Here is a 23,013-nt window from a genome sequence, read left to right on the forward strand (position 1 = left end):
CTCGTGATGGGGTTGTTGGCAAGGGTTCCGGAACTGGCATATCGAAGACAAGAAAGAGTCAATGACCTGGGAGTGAGATTCGGACTGGACAGATTCAGGGGCATAAAAGAAGAAGAAAACACCAAAAGGGACACCACGGAGGTTAGAGAAGGTAGACCACATGCAGGGGAAAAACCAAATAACATGACCCATTTACAATTCGAAATGGACAACCAACAGTTTCACTATCTCCTCACAGCGGAAATGAAAGTCAAGGAAAACAAAATATTTTGCTTGTTTCTCGGGTCCTTCCGCTGACAGTCCCGTATCCGTATGCGAAAAGGGGTCAGTCAGGTCAGGGGTAAACATTGTGCGGTCTGGTTTCAGTCGACGGTTACCAAATCATATCTATCCATTGTCGAGACAAATACGAAGACCAAGACCACCTATTCTGGGAAATTCTGGGAAATCTTCAAGAGGCCAAGGGCCAAGGCTTCTGGAAATCCCATTGCATCCGGAGCTGGGATTCATTCTCAGGGAAGGGAAGGGAGTCAGGGGCAATATCACAAAGTGCACAAAGCTAGTGGTTGACCAGGGGATGGATGTTGAATGTGCATGGGGCGGACAAGCCGGGGACATCGGATGGCAGCGATGTCGACACTGGATAACCGACGGAAAGGTTACGATACAATATGGGTAATTTACGGTGTATGTTACGGGGAATTACCGGTTCAGAGTGGGTGGTGCTTGGCGGATGGGGTCTTGGCGGTGGTACCTTACCGTTTGAGATCAAGTAGAGCACAGTTGACGGCGGAGGGATGACGGATTGAAATCCCGGGACTGTGACGGCTTACACGACTTTACGAATTCCTCAACCGGCTTGAACTTAGTCTATTCCATCGAACTCATATTTTCGCAAAAAACTCCCACCACTTGCTGAACTGAACGACAGTCAGCTTCAATGCCACGATGAGGCTCTTCACCCCCACCACAAGAACCACAGTGACCAGAACTATCACAACGAGGAGGTTCCTCACCCACCGCGTCCTCTCTGCAACCCGCACTACAACAACAATAACAACAAATCACCATGGGAGTCACATAAGAGCCTATTCCTCGGAAAAGGGCACTACTCCCCCATCACCTCTTTCTTCCCACCAGTCTCAATCCCAGTCCCAGTCCCAATCCTCCACATTCAACCCCGAAACCTACCTCCAAACCGCCACCACAACCCTCTCCCTCATCCCACCCAAACTCATCCCCGACACCCTCCACCCCACCCAGTCCCATCTGCTCTCTCTCGCTTTATCTTCTCACTTGCCGAGCATTTGTCTACCTCCGGGCTTCAACTCTTCTTCCCCATCCTCCTCCACTCCCATCTTTCCATGGCCCACCAACCAGGAGGAGGAGTATAACCAGCTCCAGCTACCGCCGGGCTATCACCTAATCTACTACCCCCTCCAAACCCCTCCCCACTTGCTCTTCCCCGACGGGACCGACGCCGATCATTGCCCTGGAAGCCCCTTTACGAGGAGGATGTGGGCAGGCGGGAGGATTGAGTTTGGTAAGGGATCAGGGGAGAGGTTCAAGGTGGATGGGAGGAAGACGATTTGCGTTGAGACGTTGGGGGAGCCCGTGCTACAGGTGGGAAAGGATGGAAAGGAGGAAGAGCAGAGGGTGTGGGTGGATGTTTGGAGGCGGTATTTTACTTTTCCTCCTGAGGAGGGGATGGGGAGGGGGGAGATGGAAAGGGTGGTGGAGGGTGTTGTCGACGATCTCCAGAATGAAGCGGCGGGAGCGCAAGACGGGGGCAGTGAGACGGCAAAGGGATCGAAAGGAGTAATCTCAGAACTCCGCCGTCTAGTCTTCCTCCGCGAGCGCGAACCCTCCCCAAACCACCAAAACCAAACCCAACAAAAACTCGAACCAGCTCCAGCAAGGGTGATCCGCGTCCCCCACCAACCCGATTTCTTCTTCAAAATGACGCCGGACGCCACTTTGCTCTTCCAGTTCTCCGCGCTAACCTTCAACGCGCACGCCATCCACTTGAACCCGCTGTACGCGAGAGAGGTGGAGGGGTATAAAGAGCGGTTGATGCATGGGCCGTTGACGTTGGTGGTTATGTTGAGGGGTGTGGAGGGGTTTTTGAGGGGTGGTACTTCTGGGGCTGGTGCTGGTTCGACGATGACGGCGGCGGCGGCGGACTCCGCTGGGACCCAGATCTCCGAGGCGATAAGGGAGAGGTTGTTTGTCGTCCCGGGGGATGAACCAGAGGACGACGGGAAGAAGAAGAAAAAGCAGTGGGAGATCGCAAACATAGAATACAAAAACCTTCGACCGCTGTTTGTAGGTGAGGAGATGAAGGTTTGTATCAGGTTGTTACCTAACAAGGAGAAGAAGAGCGACGGCGACGGCGATAGGGCGGGCTTGAGTGGCTTGGACGGTGGACGCAGGGAGAGGGTTGATGTGTGGATTGAGGCGCCGGATGGGGGGTTGGCTGTTAAGGGGACTGTTGGTGTTGAGTGGAGGTAGTACGAAAGAGAGAGGTGAAGAGAGAGAGAGGTGAAGAGAGAGAGAGGTGAAGAGAGAGAGAGGTGAAGAGAGAGAGAGGTGAAGAGAGAGAGAGGTGAAGAGAGAGAGAGGTGAAGAGAGAGAGAGGTGAAGAGAGAGAGAGGTGAAGAGAGGTGAAGATATAGGGCCCGCACCCTCTATCTATAGCTTCATGCTCTTTCCGATATAACCCATGCTATAAACAACCCTCCACTACCTCAGGGGTCTTTCGGTCGAGCTAATTATGAACCGAGCCCAGCAGCTAAGGTCTCAGATATGATGCCAGATATGCAGCAGAAGAACTATCGGCGACAGTCAACTGATGATATCAACAAATCTCGTTCAAGTTTACCAACACAAACAACCCCATAAATAAGACGCCTCACCAACAGCTTGAACAATGAATGATCATGTTATCCAGAATCCCATTTCCTATATCCTATATCCTAGTACTCCTATCCTATCCTGGAAATAACCTTCCTTCCGTCCCTTCCCGATCCATATGGTACCTTTAACTCAACCACACACAATGCATACCTGCCCTAACCGACCGACTATGCCATGCCATCCATACCCCATTAACCAACCGACCAGTCGACCTTGCAATGATGCCTTTCTTTCCAATCAATTTCCTTCTTTCTTTCTTTTATCCTACATCCACCCCTTTCGCCTATCCGACCGGCCACTTCACCCCAAGCAAGTCTCTTTCTTGTATATACAGCCCCTTACCCCCGTCTCCTCCGGGCATTACTTCATCCAATCGCGCCGACCGCCAACCGCAAATCAACCCCTGGCTCATCCGCTCCGCTCCGCTCTTTCCTCCCTTTCCGCGCATTCACCCGCTCATGCGTTCGCTCACGCGTTCGCTCGCTCAATTCGCCTGCCTGCTTCGCTTGCACGATATATGTATGTATGGGGTATCAAAACACACTGCAGTAGTAGTAGTAAAAGATATAGTAGGAAAACTCGGGGGAGCAATTTCCCTCGTGGGTCTCAGCGACGCTTACTCCCCTGCCAATAATGTGTGTGAAAATGAAATGTTGGTGTGCTTTTTGGTATGTACAGTGACTGTCCGCCTCCCACACCAGGAACAGTCTTTCTTCTTTCTTTCATATAACCCGCTTATTATGCAACTGAGAACCATTCAGTCCCTCGGTGTTGCGCGGGTTTTCAATAAGGATAATAGATGTGGTGATTAGATCAGATCAGGCAAAGCCAGTAGCTTCAAAATCCCTGAGCAGCTTGCTAAGAGAGGAATCACCCTCCTCTACTTCAATGATGGTACCGCCTCTCTTGGTGGCGGTCGACGTCGAGGTCGAGAGAGGCCTAGGCGGTGGTGGCGGGGCCATAGTCGGCGGAGCCGGCGGCATGAACGAGCTATTCCTACTTGAAACCGGTTTCCTGGGAACCGGCGGCGGTGCCGTGGTGGGCGGGCTGGGCGTGGCCGGCATCGTCATGGGGCTGATGTCCTCGCTGCGGCTGCTGCTGGCGCTGTGGTGGCTGAGATATCCGCTGCTGCCGGCCCTAGTCGGCGGAGCCGGCGGCGTGAACGAGCTATTCCTACTGGAAACCGGACGCCTGGGAACCGGTGGCGGTGCCATGGTGGGCGGGCTAGGCATGGCCGACATCGTCATGGGGCGGATGTCCTCGCTGCGGCTGCTGCTGGCGCTGTGGTGGCTGAGATATCCGCTGCTTCCGTATCCGGTGCCGTTGGCGTAGATACCGCTGTTGCGGCTGATTTCGTTCGTGGAGAGGGGGGTTCCGTTGCGGCTGATCTCGTTCGTGGAGATGGGGGTTCCGTTGCGGCTGATCTCGTTCGTGAAGAGGGGGGTTCCGTCGCCGCTATCGTTGATGGCGGACTCGGCAGCTAGCTCTAGTTCGCGCTGGAACTCGAACATGGGGGTGTCGACTTCGGTGACGGGATCGAGGGTGGTTTCGCTGATGTCCGGGAAGAGCGAGAAGGACGGGATCGGAGGTGGCGGCAGGGTTGGTGGTGATGGGTAGGCGCCGATGTTGTATTTTCCGGAGGCGAGCATGGATGAGCGGACGGTTACCCGACGTGCTTTGAGCATCGCAGCGGTGTCTGGTGCCAGCAGTCCTCCTTGGCCTCCTGCTCCTTGTTCGGTGGGGGACGTATCGACTGTGTTTCTACCCGTGTCGTCAATAGGATTTTCAACGTCCACGGCCGCAGGCGAGCCGGGCCAGACCTCCTCCTGGCCGTCAGAAGCAAGACCTTCAAAGTCGAGCATTTGTCCGGAAGCTTCCTCGAGCGCGTGGCGGTTCCGTCTGAGATAGCCGTCGAGCTCATCGAAGAGTCGTGACAGCACGGTCCGAAGCATGGTCTCCTGCTCCTTCAGTGGATCCTTCAAGTTGCTGCTGCTGCCGTTGGCCGCGGCATGTTGTGTCATCTTGCCAAAAGACAAAGACTTGTGGCTCTCGTGCTTCTTCTTCTCCCTCTTCTTGCCCTTGGTGGGTACCGTACCGGTTCCCGTGGTGCTGGTCAATATCTGACCATAAGGACCTCTGTTCAAGCCCTGTAGAGTGTTCTTCCAAATGGCGTCCCTCTCCCTCCTCTCGACGGGGAACTCGATGATCTGGGTGTTCGTCCGCATGCTCTGTGCCAGGAATTGGAAGCTGGTGCAGTTGAATTTGTTATCCTGGCAGTCAAACAGTATCAACTGTCTGTTTTCGCTGATCACCTTGCCCAAAATTCCTGCATCCTCATGTAGGTTCTGGTTCCGGATCCTGAGGTAGGTCAGGGTCTTGTTGCGCGTCAAGCCGATAAGAGACCGACCGAAGCCCTTGGCGAGTTGTCCATCGTCGAGTTTACCGCTGAAGCCGGAAATGTCCAGATAACGGATCGACCTGTTTTCGGCGAAGAAGCGCTCGAATACCCGAATGGCTTCGCGACTGCAGGTACCTTGAGACGGAGTTGAGGGCGCAGTTCCGAGAAGGCTCAACGAGGTGATGTATCTGGTTTCCGTGAGTGCTCTGATCAACGACAGGTAGTGACTTTCTTCCCGGAACTCGATCATCTCCATGCTCAAACCGGCCGGGGTCTGTGATTGACGAATGGCATCGCACAAAGCATCGATTCCCTCCTCGACAGGGTTGCCGTTGAGACAGAGATAAAGTCCGTGGTTCACGCCGATAGCGTTGAATAGCCTGGCGGCTTTAGCTCCGGTGATGGCGCACCGGTTCAATACCAATTTCCGGAATCGCACAGGTACCTGGCTGTCAATCTTGGAACCTCTCAATACCAGGAACTCTTCAATCTCGCGCAAAGTAGGGATATTAAGCTAAAATGAAGTCAGCAATGGCTCCCGTCCCCCGGTCTCTGTCCAGACTTACCGCATAGTTCGAGACATCAAGTAGTTCCAGGCCCGGGAGATTCTCAAGTGCCTCGATGGGGAGCAATGGTCCAGCCATTTCGCCCCGAAGGCTACCAGCAAGGTTCAGCTCCCTCAGATCCGAAAGACTGTATAGCAGATCAGGAACGGTTTGACACGCCACGCGCCCGGGGTTACCGGACAAATCTAGAAGCTGCACCATCCGAGGTCCATCCAGAAGAGGTGTGATGATCAAGTCTCGCAGACTCATGTCGTCCAAGCCGCAATAGGAGACATCCAGTGCCTGAATAGGGGCAGCCTTCAGTGCCTCAGCCAGCTCAGCGAGATCGGGTTGCAGCAGCAGGTTGCCGGCAAGAATCAGGCGATTGCATCGTGTGATGCCGGCCTTGAGTAGTTCTAGAACAGGCGTGAGGAACTGAAGACTGGGCGTATCTTGTCCGCTCGTTGAGACCTTGCCAGGGTAAGACTTGGATGCATTGGTGAAGTCGATCTGGCGAATGTTTTCCGAGCAAAAGGCAAGGGCGTGGAATTCCTGGTGCAATACGGGGCTGATATTGAGGATCTCGATTTCCTCAGTTCCCAGAGCGACCACTATGGGAACAAAGTTAGTGATCAAGAACAGATAATGATAATCAAGCCGGCAAACTTACAAGTCCGGCTCAACCAGGCAACATTCCCCCGTCTCGCATGGTGATCGCTCACGCTCCACAGCACACCCAGGTCGACATCACGGAACGACAGCGAGTTGAAGTAGTCGTTGTATCTCAAGGCGCGCAAGACAGCCAGCAGTTGGAGTGGTGAGTAGTTGTTCCCATCCTTGGCGGGCAGTAGGCGAAACTCGGGGGCGAACTTGGTCTTCCAGTTGATTTCCCAATCGACCGCGGGGCATCGGTATGCTGCTAGATAGGCATCCAGGGTCCTCTTGACGCTTCCGAAATCCTCACCGGCGGTAACGAGATGTGTCTCCTTAAGTCCGGTAACGTGGAAGATCTCACGGCTCTGCCAGATTTGCGGCCATGCAGGCTTCAGGTAGCGGTCGACAGCACAGAAGTCACGAATGATGTGGCGGTAATAGCGACTCGCGAGTTCCATTGTGACTGGTGGTTGGAATGGATCCCTGAATACACGTCAGTGAGGTCAAAGGCAAGACAATGATTAGATGTTCTTACCGGAAGGTGATGTTGAATCTTTCTTGGTGGATGGTCCAGTCGGCCTTGAAGAGTTCCAGGGTTACTAGACCAAAAGTCTTGTGCTTGCAAACCAGGTCGCCGTTCTTGCCCCTCTGCAGCTCAATAAAATAACAGAGATGGGGTCCAATGACCAGGTAGAATGCTGGGCTTTCCTGTGGTTTCTTGGGGTCATCCTCTTGCTTGAAGCCAGACTCCTTCCGGGTGATGCCTCGTGGTACTACGGGAAATATTTGCAAATTATGGTTGACAAACTTGGGCTCCTCGGTCTCTTGAATCGTCCTGATGAGCTCGGATACCTCGACCGAGCGACGCGCAAAATCCTCCTCCTCAATATGGGGCCCTCGGATGGTCTGAACAATATTATATAGCTGCTCATCTCTGTCGGTAGGAAGGTCAAAGTAGAAGGTGGTATGAAGGAAGGAGACGCCGGATTGTGCCTTCCACCATACTTCTAGACCAAAGGACGGTTTGGTGCTCTCGGCCACAAATACGGACACAATCGAGGTAGTCGGGACGACGAGGATAGGTTCTGGCGGGGGGCCCATGCTCGCTGGTCGTTGGCCATCGCTCTGAAGCTGAGGGAACAGGGCGAAGACGTCGGCGCGGTTCTTAACCTTGACGAGATAGTCTGCGGTGACGACAAGGTAAGGTGTCTTTGTCGTTAGTAGTTTTTGGTCGGTCTCGAGAGCCGAAAAGCCCTCGACATCTTGGGACTTCCATTCGATGGTGGCCGGAGTTGTTGTGCATGTGCTCAGGGTGTCGGCGACTGACATGCGACTGATGTCGTCCGAGAAGCCGGAGCTTCGGCGATTCATCACCTCGAAGGGGGCCGAGACAGGCCGTTGTGACTTTGACAGTTTGCGCCGATGTGAGAAGCTCGAGGGTTGTGGGTTATGGTTGGCGCTGCTGTTGCTGCTGGTGCTGTTGCTATGATGGGTGTTGCCGGGGGCAGGGCCGGTGACGCTGTACTCGAAGACGGACGAGTCCCGGCTGCTGTGAGACCTTTTTGTCCTGTGGCTGAGGTTGGAAAGGGAGAACAGCTTGTGGTCCCCCTCGACGGTGACGGAGGAAGAGCTGGCCGGTGAACCCGGGATAGTGGTGACAGGGCTGGCATTCGATCCAGACCCATCCGAGTCGGTCTTTAATGGTAACAGGATGGATTTCCTCCTGCGCCTCGAATCCACTGGAAATATGGAGACCGGCATCATGGTCCCCAGCGAACCCCGTCCGATCAGGCCCATCCACGATGACAGTATCGCAGTCCAGCCAGTAGTCCAGCGGCGGGAGGGTTAGGGCTTGGGGGGGAGACTAGGGCTCGAAGGGGGGTGTAACGGTGGTAACGGAGGTAGTACGGGGACCAGGCGACAATAATATGACAGCGATATTTGTAATAAGGGATATTGGGGATCCGTTTTGGCTTCGTGTTTTTGATATTGGGCAAAAAAAGAAGGAGCTTTGGTGTCTTTGACCGCCAAAAGGGGGGTGCGTGGGCGGGTTTGTTGAATTGTTCCAGATTTGGCTTCCTTGCTTGTTTCTTTCTTTAGCGCTTGAAGCGAGACTGGGACAATCTCGCTAATAATGTGCTTTCAGCGTCCAGGACACCACAGCACAGGCACAGGCCAGGTTCCAGGTACCGGCCGCGGGGCACCAATTGGTGTTTATGTAGTGATTAGGTCTCGGGCTTCAGGGCTCTGGATGGACAATGTCTCGGCCGTCCAGTTTGTCACAGGCCCTCGCAGGCCGTCCGATGCGCCGGGGGAGAACGTCCTTCTTTACAGGTGAGCGTCTGGCGAGGGTCCAGTGGGCATTCGGGTATCGGACGGGGCTCGCTAACGGGCCTTGGCGGCGTCGGTCAGGCCGGGCAGTGGCACCGGGGCCAGCAGATTGAGGGCGCTGTCGACGACAATAAGGAGCTGAGCAGTGGAAAGGAGTAAAAAAAAATAAAAAAATAAACTGTGAAAAACCGGGATTGTGAATTGGAGAGCTGAGCTGGGAGCGGGGCCGCCGTTCCAGGTTCTCGATCAATCGGATCCAATTCCCGGGATCATGGATAATGGAGATATCGGATGGAAAGGTCGAGTTTTTTTGGATTGCGGTTGCCGTTGTGCGGTTGCGATGAGATGCGATGAGATGCGATGAGATGCGATGCGATGCGATGCGAATCGACGACGGGGACCCGGATGGCCAGTATGTATGCGACGATGGGGTTTAGGTTGGCGGGTGTATAGGTTGGTATTGTAGGTAGAGGTAGCCTAGAGAGGTGCCAATCCGCGGCTGAGATTGGCCGGATTCTCCTTGTTTCGGTTCTGAACAAACAGAGCAGCTTGATGGATCATGGAAGACGGCAAACAGGAGAATGGCTCGATGATACCTTTCCGAAAGACAATTGCTTTTGTTTTCTTGCTGCTTCCAAGTACTGTCAAGATGCACGTATACGTACCCACGGGTTTCTATCCAGAATCCAGTGGTGTCCAGTGGTGTCCAGTGGTGCTCTGCTGGCCTGACATTGGACTGAATGGAAAGGTGTGGGATGGCACAAATGGATCAATATGGCATAGCATGGGTGGATGGCATGGCATGGCCCGCCAACTAACTTCACAACTTACCGAACGTAGAAAACAACCCGCCCTGCCCGTTGTGTCTATCCATCCAATGTTTCTCCTGTGATTAATATCCATCCGATATCGTCCTCGCTCGCTTTTCCTTGTCCGCCCGCGGCAGAGCAGGGCATGTCTGGCAGGGCATCTTGACAAATGGAAATCCCAAGCCGGCCAACTGCCTACCTAGGCCCTGTGCCTGGATGCTCGTCCACCCGCTCGCCCTGTCCACCACTGTCCACCACGGCCCAGTCCGGCGCGATAGAGTCGGAGCTTCGATAGCAGTGGTCGATCGGACCCGGAAACAGTCTGTCGCAGTGCAATCAGGTCCAGAGAATGACGAAATCGGTAGCTGGGTAGTCCCCCCCCACTTTTTTGGGCGCGCAGCCATATCTGTATCAGCCGCGCAAAAACTTATAAGCCGCATTATTAAATCCTCGTTAGTTAGAATTATTCATTATCTTCAATTTGGTAAATTGGAAGTTGTTAATACCTAATATACTAATATCGTCGCTCCCTATAGTACTATTATATACTATTCCAATTATTACCCGTAAAGCCCTCCTAAAAAGTATTAGGGAAGGTATTAGAAAGGGTCCTGGAAATCCGCCCTCTATAGAGGTATTAATATTAATATTAATATTAATAACAATATTAATATTGATAACGATATTGATATTAATAACAGTATTAATGTTAATAACGATATTAATAACGATAGCGATGGAGATAGTAATAGTTTTAAATTAATAGTAGTATAAAAGAGGGTGCGTATAAATATATTAATAAAAGTTAGTAGACGTAGTTAGGAGTTAGAGATTCGGTCAATTACGTATTTAAAAAAGTGGGAGAAATTACTTAGGAACTAATTTAGGATTACCCAAATACTAATTACAAGAGAATAATATTATTATATTGTATAATTAATAATTAGGGAGTTTTAAATTAATTTTTAGGTAATCCCCCTTATTCTTTTAAGCACGTAACCAACGGAATTTCTAACTCCTAACTATACCCGCCAATTTTTACTAGTATATTCGCGCGCGCCCTCTTTTATATTACTATTAATTTAAAATTATCGTTATCTCTATTGCTATCGTTATTAATATTAATATTAGTATTTCTATAGAGAGCGGATTTCTAATACCCTTGCTAATACCTTCCCTAATACTCCTTAAGAAGACTTTATAGGTAATAATCGGAATAGTACATAATAATATTATAGGGGGTGATGGTACTAGTATACTAAGTATCAACAGCTTCCAATTTACTAAATTGAAAATAATGAATAATTCCAACCAATAAGAATTTGATAATACGGCTTATAAATTTTTGCGCGGCTAATATAAATATAGTTGCGCGCCCAAAAAAGTGGGGGGGACTACCCAGGGACTAGTTTGGGACTACCCAGCTACCGATTTCGATCATACCGGTTTCCCAGTCAGGCTGCCGCCAATGAGAATGCTGCGGGGCTCCATGCCAAGTCGGGACCTCTCTGCCAAGTCCTGGGATTCCTGCCAATTGCGAACGTCAAGCTTCGCCAAGTTCCTGGATTCAGTCATCCAATCTTTCCGGCAGGCCATCAAGGTCCATGTAACTTCTTTTTGCACAGTTGCTTGTTTCTTATCGTTCTCGTGGCTCCAGGTCTGGACAAGTTGGAGCTTGTGAAGCATACCAGCAGCGGGACGAGGACAGGGTAACAAGATCACACAGGGGAAAAGTGGAAGGGAACGATCTCGATGCAGAAGCTGTCGATCCCGGCCGGATTCGGCGAGGTTGCGAATGGAATGGAAGGAAGCTTGGTTGGCTCACGACGGATCATGTTCCACATGTTTTCGGGAATTTCGAAAGCTCCGGCTCCTGGCGCCGACCGAAGCCTGAGCTCGAAGCAAGAAGCGGAGCCTCACTTTCTTTCTTCATACTCCTCCTCACAATTTCCGATGTGCAATTGGCATTCCCGGTGAAGTGTGGCGCGAGCTATCCACTTGAACCAATTCTGGTGTGGCTTGCACATTCCTTTTCATCCCATCGCATGAAATCGCATGCGGGCGAGAACGTGGCTGCCCGGCCGGCCCTGGATAAAATGTTTCGTTCTCTTCGGGATCCGACTACTGCATTCATAAAATGTTTCAACTTTCAAGCCCTCGTCCAGTCACAGTCACATCGCCAGTGGCCTCTTGCGATCCTATAATATCATGCGAAACAACCCAGGGTCGCCAGGGAAAGCCTTTGATGAGGATAAAGGAATAAGGATGAACTCCTTATGCATTCATCATGGGATCTTCCCTCCGCACTTTTCAGAAAAATAAGCATGCACGTGTGCACATGGTCCCATGCCTGTACATCAGGTAGTGTTGTACGTAACGCATTAAAAAGTTGCAGTACGCTCTCGTCACGCCTCAACTGCACAGCCAAGAGCGTCCTCCCTTCCCTTCCCTTGAGTCCCCTTTTCTCCCCCTGTGCACATCCATCCATCTCTTGGGCTGAATCTCTTGTTCGGAATGTTTTATACCAGGTCTTGTCCGTCCGCGGCCGGGCAGAGACGAGATATAAGGGAACTGACATGACGAGGATTGCAACGCAAGCACGGTCCGGCATCCGATATGGGACAATAGAACCGACCGCAACACACACACACGCGCAACACTGCACTGCGGCTGCTGCTGCAAACCTACCTACCTACCTACCGACCTGCCATGACATGACCTCAAGTCTTCCCTGTCGTGCCTGTATGGCCCCGTTACACAAATACGGGATGGGCGATACGAACGCGCTGTTGGTGGCCGCAGATATATGACCGCCGTCCGTCATGCCGTCGCGGCGAGAGAACGCAAATACTAGTCGGGCGACGTAGTAGTTTATTCTTCGGAATTGGCTATTGCTGTTATCTCGCTGCGCTTCAGGGGGAAAGCGGGCTTTGTCTTGATATGATATCCGAAAGAGAAGGCGCTGAGCCTCCCCAAAAGGAGATTACACACTTGCCCTTGGTGTTCTTCATCTCCTCTTCCGAAGTCACACCTCGGTGTCAGCAGCCGCGAAGCTGAAGAAGATCACTATCCTGGACGACGAATCCCCCGCGCGCGAAAGTAATACCTGTTAGGCGACCGAGGGAGAAATTGGGATCGTTCCCGAAAAATCGTGAGGATTTGCACCATGACGTTGAAGGCACGGGAATTGATGAAACGACAGCGGTTTCAGCGTCGATCTCTTTAAGGCATCTCGGTGCTCTGAAGCATCCCTGTTCCTGGAACAAGAAAGATTCCCGTGTTGTTGTGTGGAGGATCCGCCGAGATTTGCCTGGCTTGCAGCGGTCTTTTGTCTTTGTTGAGTCTTGGGAGAGATCAGATATCGCGCTTCTACAGCCCTCATTTTCCACGGCGAGACAAGAGGAATGAATGATTGATATCTGATGCCTTCCCAATTCTGATCCACCACTGTTAGGTAGTATTACTGATCATATTAGGAAAAGGGGCAAAAGCCAAAAAAGATTGCCGGGTCGGAGTTCATGCGACCTTAATTCCGCCCTCAGCCTTCATCTTCTCAGCTGCGACCGTTGGCTTGACCACAAAGAAGGTTGAGTGGGGCACATACGGCTACCTAGCAGACGGTATACCTAAGGTGAGGTGTCGGGGTACATACCTAGGTGTAGAAGGTGTCGATGCGATGGGTTGGTGCAGGTGAGAAAAATGAAGAGTTGGAGTCCATTCGCAGGCCTGTTGTCACTGAGGTCGCTCAGACTTCTCGATAGGGAAATCCGTGAGACGGAGGGTTACGCGACAGCATCAAGGAAATGAATGGGGGCTTTTCCCGCGGTATAAGTTGCCCCGTGCTGTTCTCTTTTTCTACCGCCCTTCCACGCCGATAGTTCCAGCATGGGATTGTGGCCTGCAAAAAGCGAAATAGGGGTCAATAATCGACGCCGTGGCTGGAGCAAAGACGCAACAAAGAAAAAGACTCAAAGCTTCCATGCAGACGAGCGTGCTGATTTTGGTGGTGGCAATGGAACGTTGAAAGTTTGGTTGGGGCGGTTATCTGCGTCGTGGGCGTGGAGGTTGCCCGGTCTACCCGTTCGGACATGTTGCCGGAACCACGGCTCTCTGGTGCTCGGACGGCGGTCAATAAGATGGGAAAAATCCAAGGTGACAATCTCCCTATCCACATGGCTGAGTTTCATCCTAGTGCCGATCTTCCACTTTGTTGTTCAATTATTGTTGTTGCCGGGTGCTGTTTGAGTTTTCTTTGCGCCTCGTCGTGCCGGTCGCGAGACACCAACAACAGCAAAGAACAATCCTTTGAGCTTTAGGAGAGAATGGCTTGACGGGTGTTGGCTCGGTATCTACCACTATCCACGGCGTTGTGACACTTGGGGCACAGAAGTTGGATGCCATCATTTCCAAATACGACATCGTCTTTTTCGGTTCCCGAGCGATGTGAGAGGTGGGTAGCCAAAGAAGCGCCTCGTATGGCCCGTGCTCGAGTTTCAGATCAAGGGGCGTCTTTAACGATTGGCGGCTTGGCGGCTTGGCGGCGGATCATTCTGCAGGCCGTCCAATCCGCCGCTAGCGTTGGAGCCCCGCTCCCCTCTCTCGTCGCAGACACTTGCAGTCTTTGCCGAGTCGCAGAGCGCCGAATTGCAGCCTTCTTCGCAGCGCAGTCGCAGTCACGTCCAGGCCGCATTCAACGCATTCAATGCCGCGGTTTCCTCTTCTCAGCAGTCAGCAGCCCGCTAGAGAGGATCGTCACAATCCAGGCTCTGCCAGACCCCCGGCTGCCCCCGCGGCGGCCACTTCCACAAATCGTGACAACAAGCCCGTGGAAGTGGAAAGACTCCATGCTGGGGAGCTCCTCCTCCATTTTCCTTCTCCATTGTCGAGTTGTCGGGCTAGTAACTTTTCCTTCGTCTCTCTTTCCCATTCGCTCCGCATTGAGGGGTTTTCCATGGTCTCTTGCGTGTAAAGAATTTGCGCACTTTGTTGTTTCTCTCTTTCCTTCAGCGCTCACCATTCCACCCCGGACAAGTCACCATAGGCGCGACGCACAGGGCACCACTGCAGACTCTAACAGCAAGCACTGCACAGGCTTGAGTGGCAGAAGCACACCTCTTCCATATCCACCTCTACTACTCGCATTGACATCCATATCATTTCGGCTGGTTGCTTGGCTTTCCCATTCTCCATCTTGCGCGCGAGTTTCAAAAGACAATAAAGAGGGTTGCTGTCGTTGTCGCAGAAATCGTGTTGCGCGCCCCCCTCCCCCCCCAGGAGACAAAGTGTTAGCGGGCCGGGCGGCTTTGTGGTTGTTACCATTAGTCTCCTCGTTGGTTGGCTGTTCAGTGTCACGAATAAGGAGATTCCAACAACACACGTCTCTAACCAAGGGCCCCTTGCCCCCTCTCCACGTCGTCTTTCCTGCTTCATATCCGAAGCGTGTGACCACCAACACACGCTCACTACGCACCAGCTCTAGGCATTACCGCACCTTGTTGAGCTTGTTGGGCCCGACGCCAAACATTCTTTCGGTCGCTTCATCCACATCCACATACATCGGACGACGGGCAAGCCACTGATTGCCGGACAGCGGTCAGCCCATCTTTGGCTTGCTTTTTGGATTAGCATCGGCAGTCTGTGCGCCTACATATCACCATCATCGTTCCCTGCAGAAAGCAGCAGCAGCAACAACCGCCGCCGCCTCTGCCTCTGCTTCTGCTTCCATCGATCCCCCAACCGCTCTGCACGCGCAAAACATTCGACGTCGTCTCGCCACCACCATCAACACACCCTAATAGCCCATGTCATCAATACTTCCTAGCTGACCGTCGCTTCAACCATGGCCATGCTGGCATCCAAGTCGCCCTTCACCCCTTCGTTGGGTTCCCAGTCGTCCACCATGATGGCAAGCACACCACAAACCGCCTACGCTCCCTCGCGAAGAGCGCCTGCAGTCTCTCATGCGACCAGCCAGAACTATGCGAGTCCTACCGAATCCGAATTTGACGACCTCGACGGGCCCGAATCGGTCAAGAACTGGGACGTGGACAGGGTGTGCGACTATCTCAGGAGCGTAAAATGCGGCGACTACGAAAGGATATTCCGCAAAAATCACATAAACGGCGAGGCGCTTTTGGAGATTGACAAGGAAGTCCTCAAAGAGATGGGAATTGAGAAGGTTGGAGATCGCGTCCGCTTGTTTCTGAGCATCAAGAAACTCCGGACACAGACCTATGCGAACCAGAGAAAGAGAAACAGGGTGAGTTTGGCTATCCCGGTGCTCAAGGTTGCCACTTGGCTAACACTGTTCTAGGAATCCTTTGCTGTGCTCGATAACCAGTATTCAGCGACTTCTTCACGAGTGCCCATCACAAATCGGTCAGCGGCGACGTCCGCTCCTCGGCGCTATGACGGCCAGTACGAACTCAACCCCAATGCCGACATGTCGAAACCTTCCTCGCGGCCGACCTCGCCGCTACCTAGCTCCGACTACAGCAGACAAGCCCGGCGAGGCTATGGGCAACAACAGGGCTATGGCAGTCAGCCTACACAGGCTGCCCCCTCGCGGTTCCCCATGTCTCCTCCCGAGTCCCACTCCGGCCGATTGGTACAAGCCCACACCAGGAACAATTCCAGCATGGATGGTTCGCTGATGGCTGCGCTACCAAAGGGTCAGGATGTTATTCGTGTCATCTCCACAGGTGGCGTCACCAAGGTTGTTAAGATTGCCGACTGCAACACCTGTGAAGAGGTCATGCGTGTTACCCTACGCAAGTTTGCCCTGCGGGAGGACCATGAAAGGAATTACTGCTTCTGGGTGCTGGCCGGCGTTGATCCGGACCCGAACCAATGCCGCCGCCTCGGAGATACTGAGCTGTGGAGAGTCATCAAAGACCACACTCGCCCAGAGCGCAACCGCTTGATTCTCAGGCGTGTTCCTTCTGGAGAGCCGGGCAAGGCAGAACTTGAAAGAGCAGCTGCCATTGCGATGGAGGAAGCACAGCAAACACATAGGCCTCCAATTGAGCCTACCGACAAGCGGAGTCAGCTGAAGCTGCAAAAGGTGCTGGGAGTGGGCTGGGAAGACCTCCAACAACAGCCTCCGCTCTCTCCCATGTCTTACCAGGACAGAGAAAGAAACGTCTCCAATGCTGCTAGGGATCTGGAGCGGCCAGCGCCTATGGAAACTCCCAGGGCCATGCCTCGCCGTACACAAGCGCTCCGTCAGTTCGGTGGGCTGAGACCGCCCAGCGAGCTGATCGCCTCGGATCTTACGAGCTACTTCCCAGATCACTCTCGTGAAGCTATCGACAGGACAGCCCGTCTGTCTATGAGACGCTCGGCACGTCTTAGTAGAGTGAACCATCGTCTTAGTGTTGCTAGCACCCTTAGCTTTGCCTCTAGCATACAAGACGCCCCGCCAATCCCTACCATCGCAGACAGCTGGTTGACCGCTTCCAACCAGATTGCAAAGGTACGCCCGCGTGATGTGCTTTCAAGGGCGCCTCACGGATATAGAGACTCCGTGGCTTCGTCCGTACTTGATACGCTACAAGAAGAAGGCTCCCCAACCGAGCCTAATCGGAGATCATTCGTCCCATTTTCGGACAGCGGCTCGGATACAGCTGCAGTTAGCGTCATTGATCCCGATGGAAACATAGTCAGACACAGTTACTACGACAGCGGCACCACTAACTCGGCCGATTCCGCGGTAATACAGGAAGCGCTTACTGAAGATGGTGAGGATGCTGCTGACAAGGAGCTCCAAACCTTCCTAGCGGGTGACGCTTGGGACGACAATATGTGGATGAAGGGTTCCCTTATCGGTCAGGGTTCATTTGGCTCCGTATACCTCGCCCTACATGCCATCACTGGTGAGCTGCTCGCCGTGAAGCAGGTCGAGGCACCTGCACCTGGTGCAGACAGTAAAAACGATGCCCGCAAGAAGAGCATGATTGATGCGCTCAAGCGCGAGATCACCCTCCTTCGTGACCTTCAACATCCCAATATCGTGCAGTACCTGGGCTGCAGCTCATCTGCCGAATATCTCAACATTTTCCTCGAATACGTCCCCGGTGGTTCCGTCCAAACCATGCTCAACCAATACGGTGCCCTCCCCGAATCACTCGTCCGCAGCTTCGTTCGCCAAATCCTCCAGGGTCTCTCTTACCTCCACAACCGTGACATCATCCACCGCGACATCAAGGGCGCCAATATCCTCGTCGACAACAAGGGTACCATCAAAATCTCCGATTTCGGCATCTCCAAGAAGCTCGAAGCAACCAACATCCTCAATGGCGCCAACAACAACAAGCACCGCCCCTCGCTTCAAGGGTCTGTCTTCTGGATGGCTCCCGAAGTAGTCAAACAAACAAGCTACACCCGCAAAGCCGACATCTGGTCGCTCGGCTGCCTGGTGGTCGAGATGATGACGGGCACTCATCCGTTCCCCGACTGCACCCAGCTGCAGGCCATCTTCAAGATTGGCGGCGCCAAGGCCTCGCCGACGATTCCGGATAACGCTAGCGAGGAGGCTAAGCAGTTCCTTGCGCAGACGTTTGAGATTGATCATAATAAGCGGCCGAGCGCAGATGAGCTGATGTTGAGCCCCTTCTTGACGCCTGTGCCAGGGACATAATCGCCCAATATTGTGTCATGTGTGAGGAGGACTTAATATGGGCTTGAAATGTAGTGACAAAAGCTTTTGTATGTGCTGCAACTTATCTATGAGGTTTGTCTGTCATGTCTGTCATGTCTGTTGTATGCTGGTGTCTGTCGAATGATCTGTCACAAGATCCTTCTTCTTCCTTTCGTTTCCCAAGTTCTGTTTTGATTACCTTTTTTTGTTCGATGATTGATGTTTTCCAGCGGGCTGGCTGGCGCCGGGCAGGACAGGGCAGGCAAAAAAAATGGCACTATTTCCGAGACAAATACCACGACTACTACCGACGGATGGCATCTTGTTTTGTTTGGGACGGGAGACATTTTTGTTTGGCAACCTTCCCTTTTTTCTTCTTCCTTTTTCTTCTCGAAACTCCCTTCATTTTTCTCATATACAATACCTACCTACTACACACATGGCGGTAGGAAGTGTAAAGAAGGCGGGGAAAGAAGGGGAGGATATTTTAACGATGTGATAGACGAATCAGAACCGATTTACATGACGATGGGATGGGAGGGCAAGGAGGACACTTATTGGAACTGGGGGGGTTGGATTTGGTTGAACGGAAAGGGGTCGTGGTATGAGTGGTGAAAGAGGAGGAAGAATGATTCGATAGTGATTGAAGAAACATCAAAGTTAAAGTACATGGTCTGCTGCCTGACCTGATCAAAGTGTGAAGAGAACCTCATCGTGTGTTTGTTGTGAATTGTCTGTGAAATGCGTGGGTATCTCGTTTCTTTCTTGTCTTCTCGAATGTGACCTATCTGTCAACTCACCGCGTATTCATTCATTCTTCAGACCAAGAAATATGATGCAAACATCTACTACGCTCCATGCTAATCATCATCAACCTCGCCAAAATAAAAATAAAAACATACATGCATGCTTGTGATACTCTTAATGTCGCATATCAACTCCATTCATTCATAACTCATAAAGCCCATTCCTCCTTATCCTCATTCTCTTTAACAAACGGCTCATCGATCCGCTTGATAGCGTACTCGCTGCAAAGAATACTGTTGTTTTCACCACAAATGTTAGCACATACCATTCATTCATTCATCTCAACTTCCTTCTTCTCACCTTCCTTCAACGACACTCGAAAAGAAGAAGAAGAAAAAAAAAAAAAAAAAAAGAGGAAAAAGAAGAAAAAGAAGAAAAAAAGACTTACCAAGCCTCCCCAACCAACCCATCCAACTCCCCAATCATCTCCTCCCTCTTCCGCCCTTTAACCAACCCCTTAGTAATCTGCACCTGACACTCCCTAATCCTCTTGGCCTTCCCCGGCCCCGCCTGTTCAAGAACCCTTTTCCCCAAACAATCCGAATGAAAAGCATGTTGACAAGGAAACACGAAAAACTGCCTACTCAAAAGCGGCAATCCACACACATAACATTTCTCGCCCGGTTCCACAATCGCGTACCGCTGGTCCAGCGCGGCAATGTCGACTTTGATGTTGGCCGCGGTCGCCGCGCTCTCGTCCATTTCTCTGCGCAGCGAGTCAATGTTGCGCGAGTACTCTTCCAGCGCAGAGCAGATTTCCTCTTTGAAGTCGTCGATGACGACGAAATCGGGGAAAAATGGGATGAGGTCCTCGATTTTTAACAAGTCGCAGCGCCGAAGGAAGTCGATGGCGGTTTTGATGCCGTTGGATTGGGAGATGACTTTTTTGGCGACGGCGAGCCATAATTTTTTGCGCAGGGGCGGGTTGGAGTGGGCGCGCTCGGCGACGATGATGGCTAGGTCTATCTCGTCGTGGGCTAAGGCGAGTTGGACAGCTTGTAGGTACTGCCCCATGGAGGTGTAGATGTGCGCGCACGAGAGCACGCGGTGGTGCTGGATGCAGAGGCGGAGGGCGAAGTCCGGGTCGAAGCGCGGCTCGTCGCCTTGCGACTCCAGGTAGGAGAGCAGGGCGGATTCGTCCTTGGACGTGGACGGGTGTGCGGCGTAGATGGAGACGAGGGTGTTGTGGACGGCGGAGTCGGAGGATTGGAGCTGGTTGACGACGTAGAGGAGGTAGCGGATCGCTTGGTTTTGGGAGAGAGGGCCCTTGTAGTTGCGGTCGTATTCGAGGAGGGCCGGGATCAGGTTGCGCGGTTCGAGGTTGGCTTGTCGCATGAGGATGTCGACGAGTTCCGAGGCGACGTGGGTCATGAGCACGGTGCTGTAGCCGTAAAAGACCTCCGGGTCGGTCTGGCGTTGGAGCACACGGAGGGCTTCGGACCACCGCTCTCGCTGGACCCAGTATGAGAGGACGAAGTGGTAGTCGTTGATGGCGTCGGCGTAATAAAGGAGCTCCTCTTCGCGGCCATGGCTGCCAATGACAGCGTATACGGTTTTCCGGTCGAGGTCCGATTTGTGTCTGTTGACAAATTCCTGGTACTCTGCTCGCACAGCATCCAGCTGTTCTCTCGTTTGTGTCGGGTTCAGTGTCTCTGAAAGCTCAGCCCTGGTGATAATGGTATCATCGAGGGAGTTGAGTTTGGCCATGAAGATTTCTATCAGCCAGCTTGCAATCATTTGCCTTTGCATGATATAGCTCTTCTTGAAGGTCGATAGTTTCCCCAAAAGATACTTGCGAAGCGCATCAGGCTGGTTGTGGTCAATGAAGGCGAGTGCCACTTCCTCGAATGGCTTACTGCTTTTGCCATAGACCCCGGCAGCCTCGTTAAACTGCCCTTTGCTGAGAAGATAATCGCCCGATGCCATCGCGACCGCGTCTTTCTGTGTTGGAGTATGAGCATGTTTGAGAGCCGCGTCGAACTTCTTCAGTTTCAGCATGATCTTCCAGATGTCCCTGTCTTCGTCTCTTGGGACAATCTCAAAAATCTCTTGTGTTGTGAAAAGCCAGTATGTGTTCTTTTGGATATCGACACATAGACCAATGGCCTTTTGTCCTTGGTTGAGGATCACTTGGTCATAGACTATTTCCCCTGTCAACCGATTAGCGGCCACCACTCGGTCGCCTATTAAGCTGATGATATGCCAGTGCGTAAGCGCAATGGCGTTGATGTAGTCGTTAGAAGCTGTCATTCTCCGCCCCCCAGATCTTTCTAGAGTCATCAGCTGCGTCCTGGGCAGGAGCTGAGCCTCATTGAAGACCTTGTTGCCCAACTCCGAGGTGAAAGGGCTGAGCAGGAGTTGTCCATGGTATATTCCATGTGACGATAACCAGGCAAACACTCTCTCATTCACATCGCCATCATGGGGTCTGCTAGTGTCTTGGGGGGTATCCGGGGAGATAACCAGGTCCGATGCCGCTGCCGTGGCTGCCGCCGACCGTGGAAGCTCATGAACAACAGGTTGCTCGGCTTGAAACAGCTTCGAGTAGATCGAACCGCTTCCGTCATTGTTGCCAACTTTGCCCACCAGGTGGAACAGCCTGCTCTGGGTACTGATCACGATGCGTCTGGTGTCAGTCCCGGCGCCGGGTAAGGTGTCCACCCAAAGACCGGTAACAGGACCATCCGGTAGTTTGTGCAGGGCCTTCAAGTATTTCTCCTCTTTGCGGTAGAACTCGGTCGAGTGCTCGATGTAGCCTTCGTAAACGTTGCCGTCGGCTGCGCCGATGAGGATCTCGCGAGTCGAGGCGGTAGGCAACGAGGGGTTCCAAGCAATGCTCTCGATAGAAACTCCTCGTAACCGGGCTAGCGGGCGGGGATGGCGCGACTGCGAATGCAGGTAGTAATTCTCGCCTTGAGATGTGCAGATGATAAGATGGGAGGCGGTCGGGTCGAGGAACATGCGCCGGATCACGCCAACTTCGGTCGGCTTCTTGGGAAGGTCGATATCTGTATATGATTTGTTTATTAGCATGACAGAACCATTCCCCGCTGACTCCAGACTTTCATCCTACCGTCGATGTCCTCGGGCTTGTTCAGGTCGATGCGCAGAATGCGGCCGTTGGAGAGGGCCAGGATCAGGACATTGTTGGCTGTCTGGGCCGAGACAAAGTCGGCGGCTATGGAGAATTGAAGCTGGACCTGCTCGACATCGAAGATGGGTAGTAGTTCGTCTGCGAGACCGGGAACATCGCTCGAGGCCACGAAGCCGTTGGACGGGTCGAAGGCCATGATGCGTGTAGTTGTTGGGTTGCCGGCGCCGTTGTTCCTTATCGCCCGATCAGTAGGCTTTCATGGTCGAGTTGCGCCCAGTCCTCAGCTTGTAGCGATTTTAGACGATAACTTCGATCTTAGATCCGAGATAGCGGATGACGTTTCGATTTGCCGGGAGCGGTACGGAAGTATCTACATGCACTGGAACGTGAAGTAGGAATAGAGTAGAGATGACAGAGGTCCGGTAACAGGCAGGAACAGAGGTACCTCTACGTAACCCCGCGCGCCCGTCCGGAATTAACCCTAACCCTTGAAACATATCAACACTTAGGTGTTGGTCTTTGGAAGCGTTGAGTGAAACTGCCTCCCTTCAGAACTATGTGTCAGAACCACTGCACTCTGCATCCCGTCCGTCTGAAGGTCCCATCACCAATGCTCAAAAGGCAAAAGAATGTGTACGCAATTCCGGATGTCAGGTGTTTGTAAGACAAGCCTGTCCCGAACGGAAGACTTAATTAAACTGGAATCGATGCACTTTATCGAATCCACCTTTTCCTTGGTCCCCGTCACCCATCGAATTTCAAGGCATCGATGTGTTTGCGCTTGCCGGCGAAGTGCTTGATCGTGCATTGAGCGACCCGGC

At 52.5% G+C, this 23,013-nt stretch overlaps 5 protein-coding genes across 5 annotated transcripts; 3 read left to right on the top strand and 2 right to left on the bottom strand.

The window, feature by feature from the left end:
* The first annotated feature begins 832 nt into the window (after positions 1-832).
* Positions 833-2,952, top strand: B0H65DRAFT_497628 (uncharacterized protein). The gene has a single exon (XM_062827803.1). The coding sequence runs from the start codon at positions 949-951 to the stop codon at positions 2,509-2,511; it is 1,563 nt and encodes a 520-aa protein (XP_062679192.1). The 5' UTR covers positions 833-948; the 3' UTR covers positions 2,512-2,952.
* Positions 2,953-3,642: 690 nt separating this feature from the next.
* On the bottom strand, positions 3,643-8,478 carry B0H65DRAFT_253098 (uncharacterized protein). The gene is made up of 4 exons (XM_062822506.1): positions 7,049-8,478; positions 6,530-6,996; positions 5,881-6,470; positions 3,643-5,828 (listed from the first exon to the last, which is right to left on the bottom strand). The coding sequence occupies exons 1-4, from the start codon at positions 8,308-8,310 to the stop codon at positions 3,735-3,737; spliced, it is 4,413 nt and encodes a 1,470-aa protein (XP_062679193.1). The 5' UTR covers positions 8,311-8,478; the 3' UTR covers positions 3,643-3,734.
* Positions 8,479-15,362: 6,884 nt separating this feature from the next.
* Positions 15,363-18,401, top strand: B0H65DRAFT_253122 (kinase-like domain-containing protein). Its single transcript, XM_062822507.1, has 2 exons — positions 15,363-15,912; positions 15,967-18,401. Exons 1-2 carry the CDS (start codon positions 15,493-15,495, stop codon positions 18,289-18,291), a joined length of 2,745 nt encoding a protein of 914 aa, XP_062679194.1. The 5' UTR covers positions 15,363-15,492; the 3' UTR covers positions 18,292-18,401.
* On the top strand, positions 18,342-19,027 carry B0H65DRAFT_253138 (uncharacterized protein). Its single transcript, XM_062822508.1, has one exon. The coding sequence runs from the start codon at positions 18,511-18,513 to the stop codon at positions 18,904-18,906; it is 396 nt and encodes a 131-aa protein (XP_062679195.1). The 5' UTR covers positions 18,342-18,510; the 3' UTR covers positions 18,907-19,027.
* B0H65DRAFT_471758 (Pep3/Vps18/deep orange family-domain-containing protein) lies at positions 18,964-22,701 on the bottom strand. The gene is made up of 3 exons (XM_062827116.1): positions 22,172-22,701; positions 19,487-22,106; positions 18,964-19,331 (listed from the first exon to the last, which is right to left on the bottom strand). Exons 1-3 carry the CDS (start codon positions 22,386-22,388, stop codon positions 19,247-19,249), a joined length of 2,922 nt encoding a protein of 973 aa, XP_062679196.1. The 5' UTR covers positions 22,389-22,701; the 3' UTR covers positions 18,964-19,246.
* Between the last annotated feature and the right edge of the window lie 312 nt (positions 22,702-23,013).

This window comes from Neurospora tetraspora (assembly GCF_033439725.1).
Source record: "Neurospora tetraspora strain CBS 560.94 chromosome Unknown B0H65scaffold_6, whole genome shotgun sequence".
Classification (NCBI taxonomy): Eukaryota; Fungi; Ascomycota; class Sordariomycetes; order Sordariales; family Sordariaceae; genus Neurospora; species Neurospora tetraspora.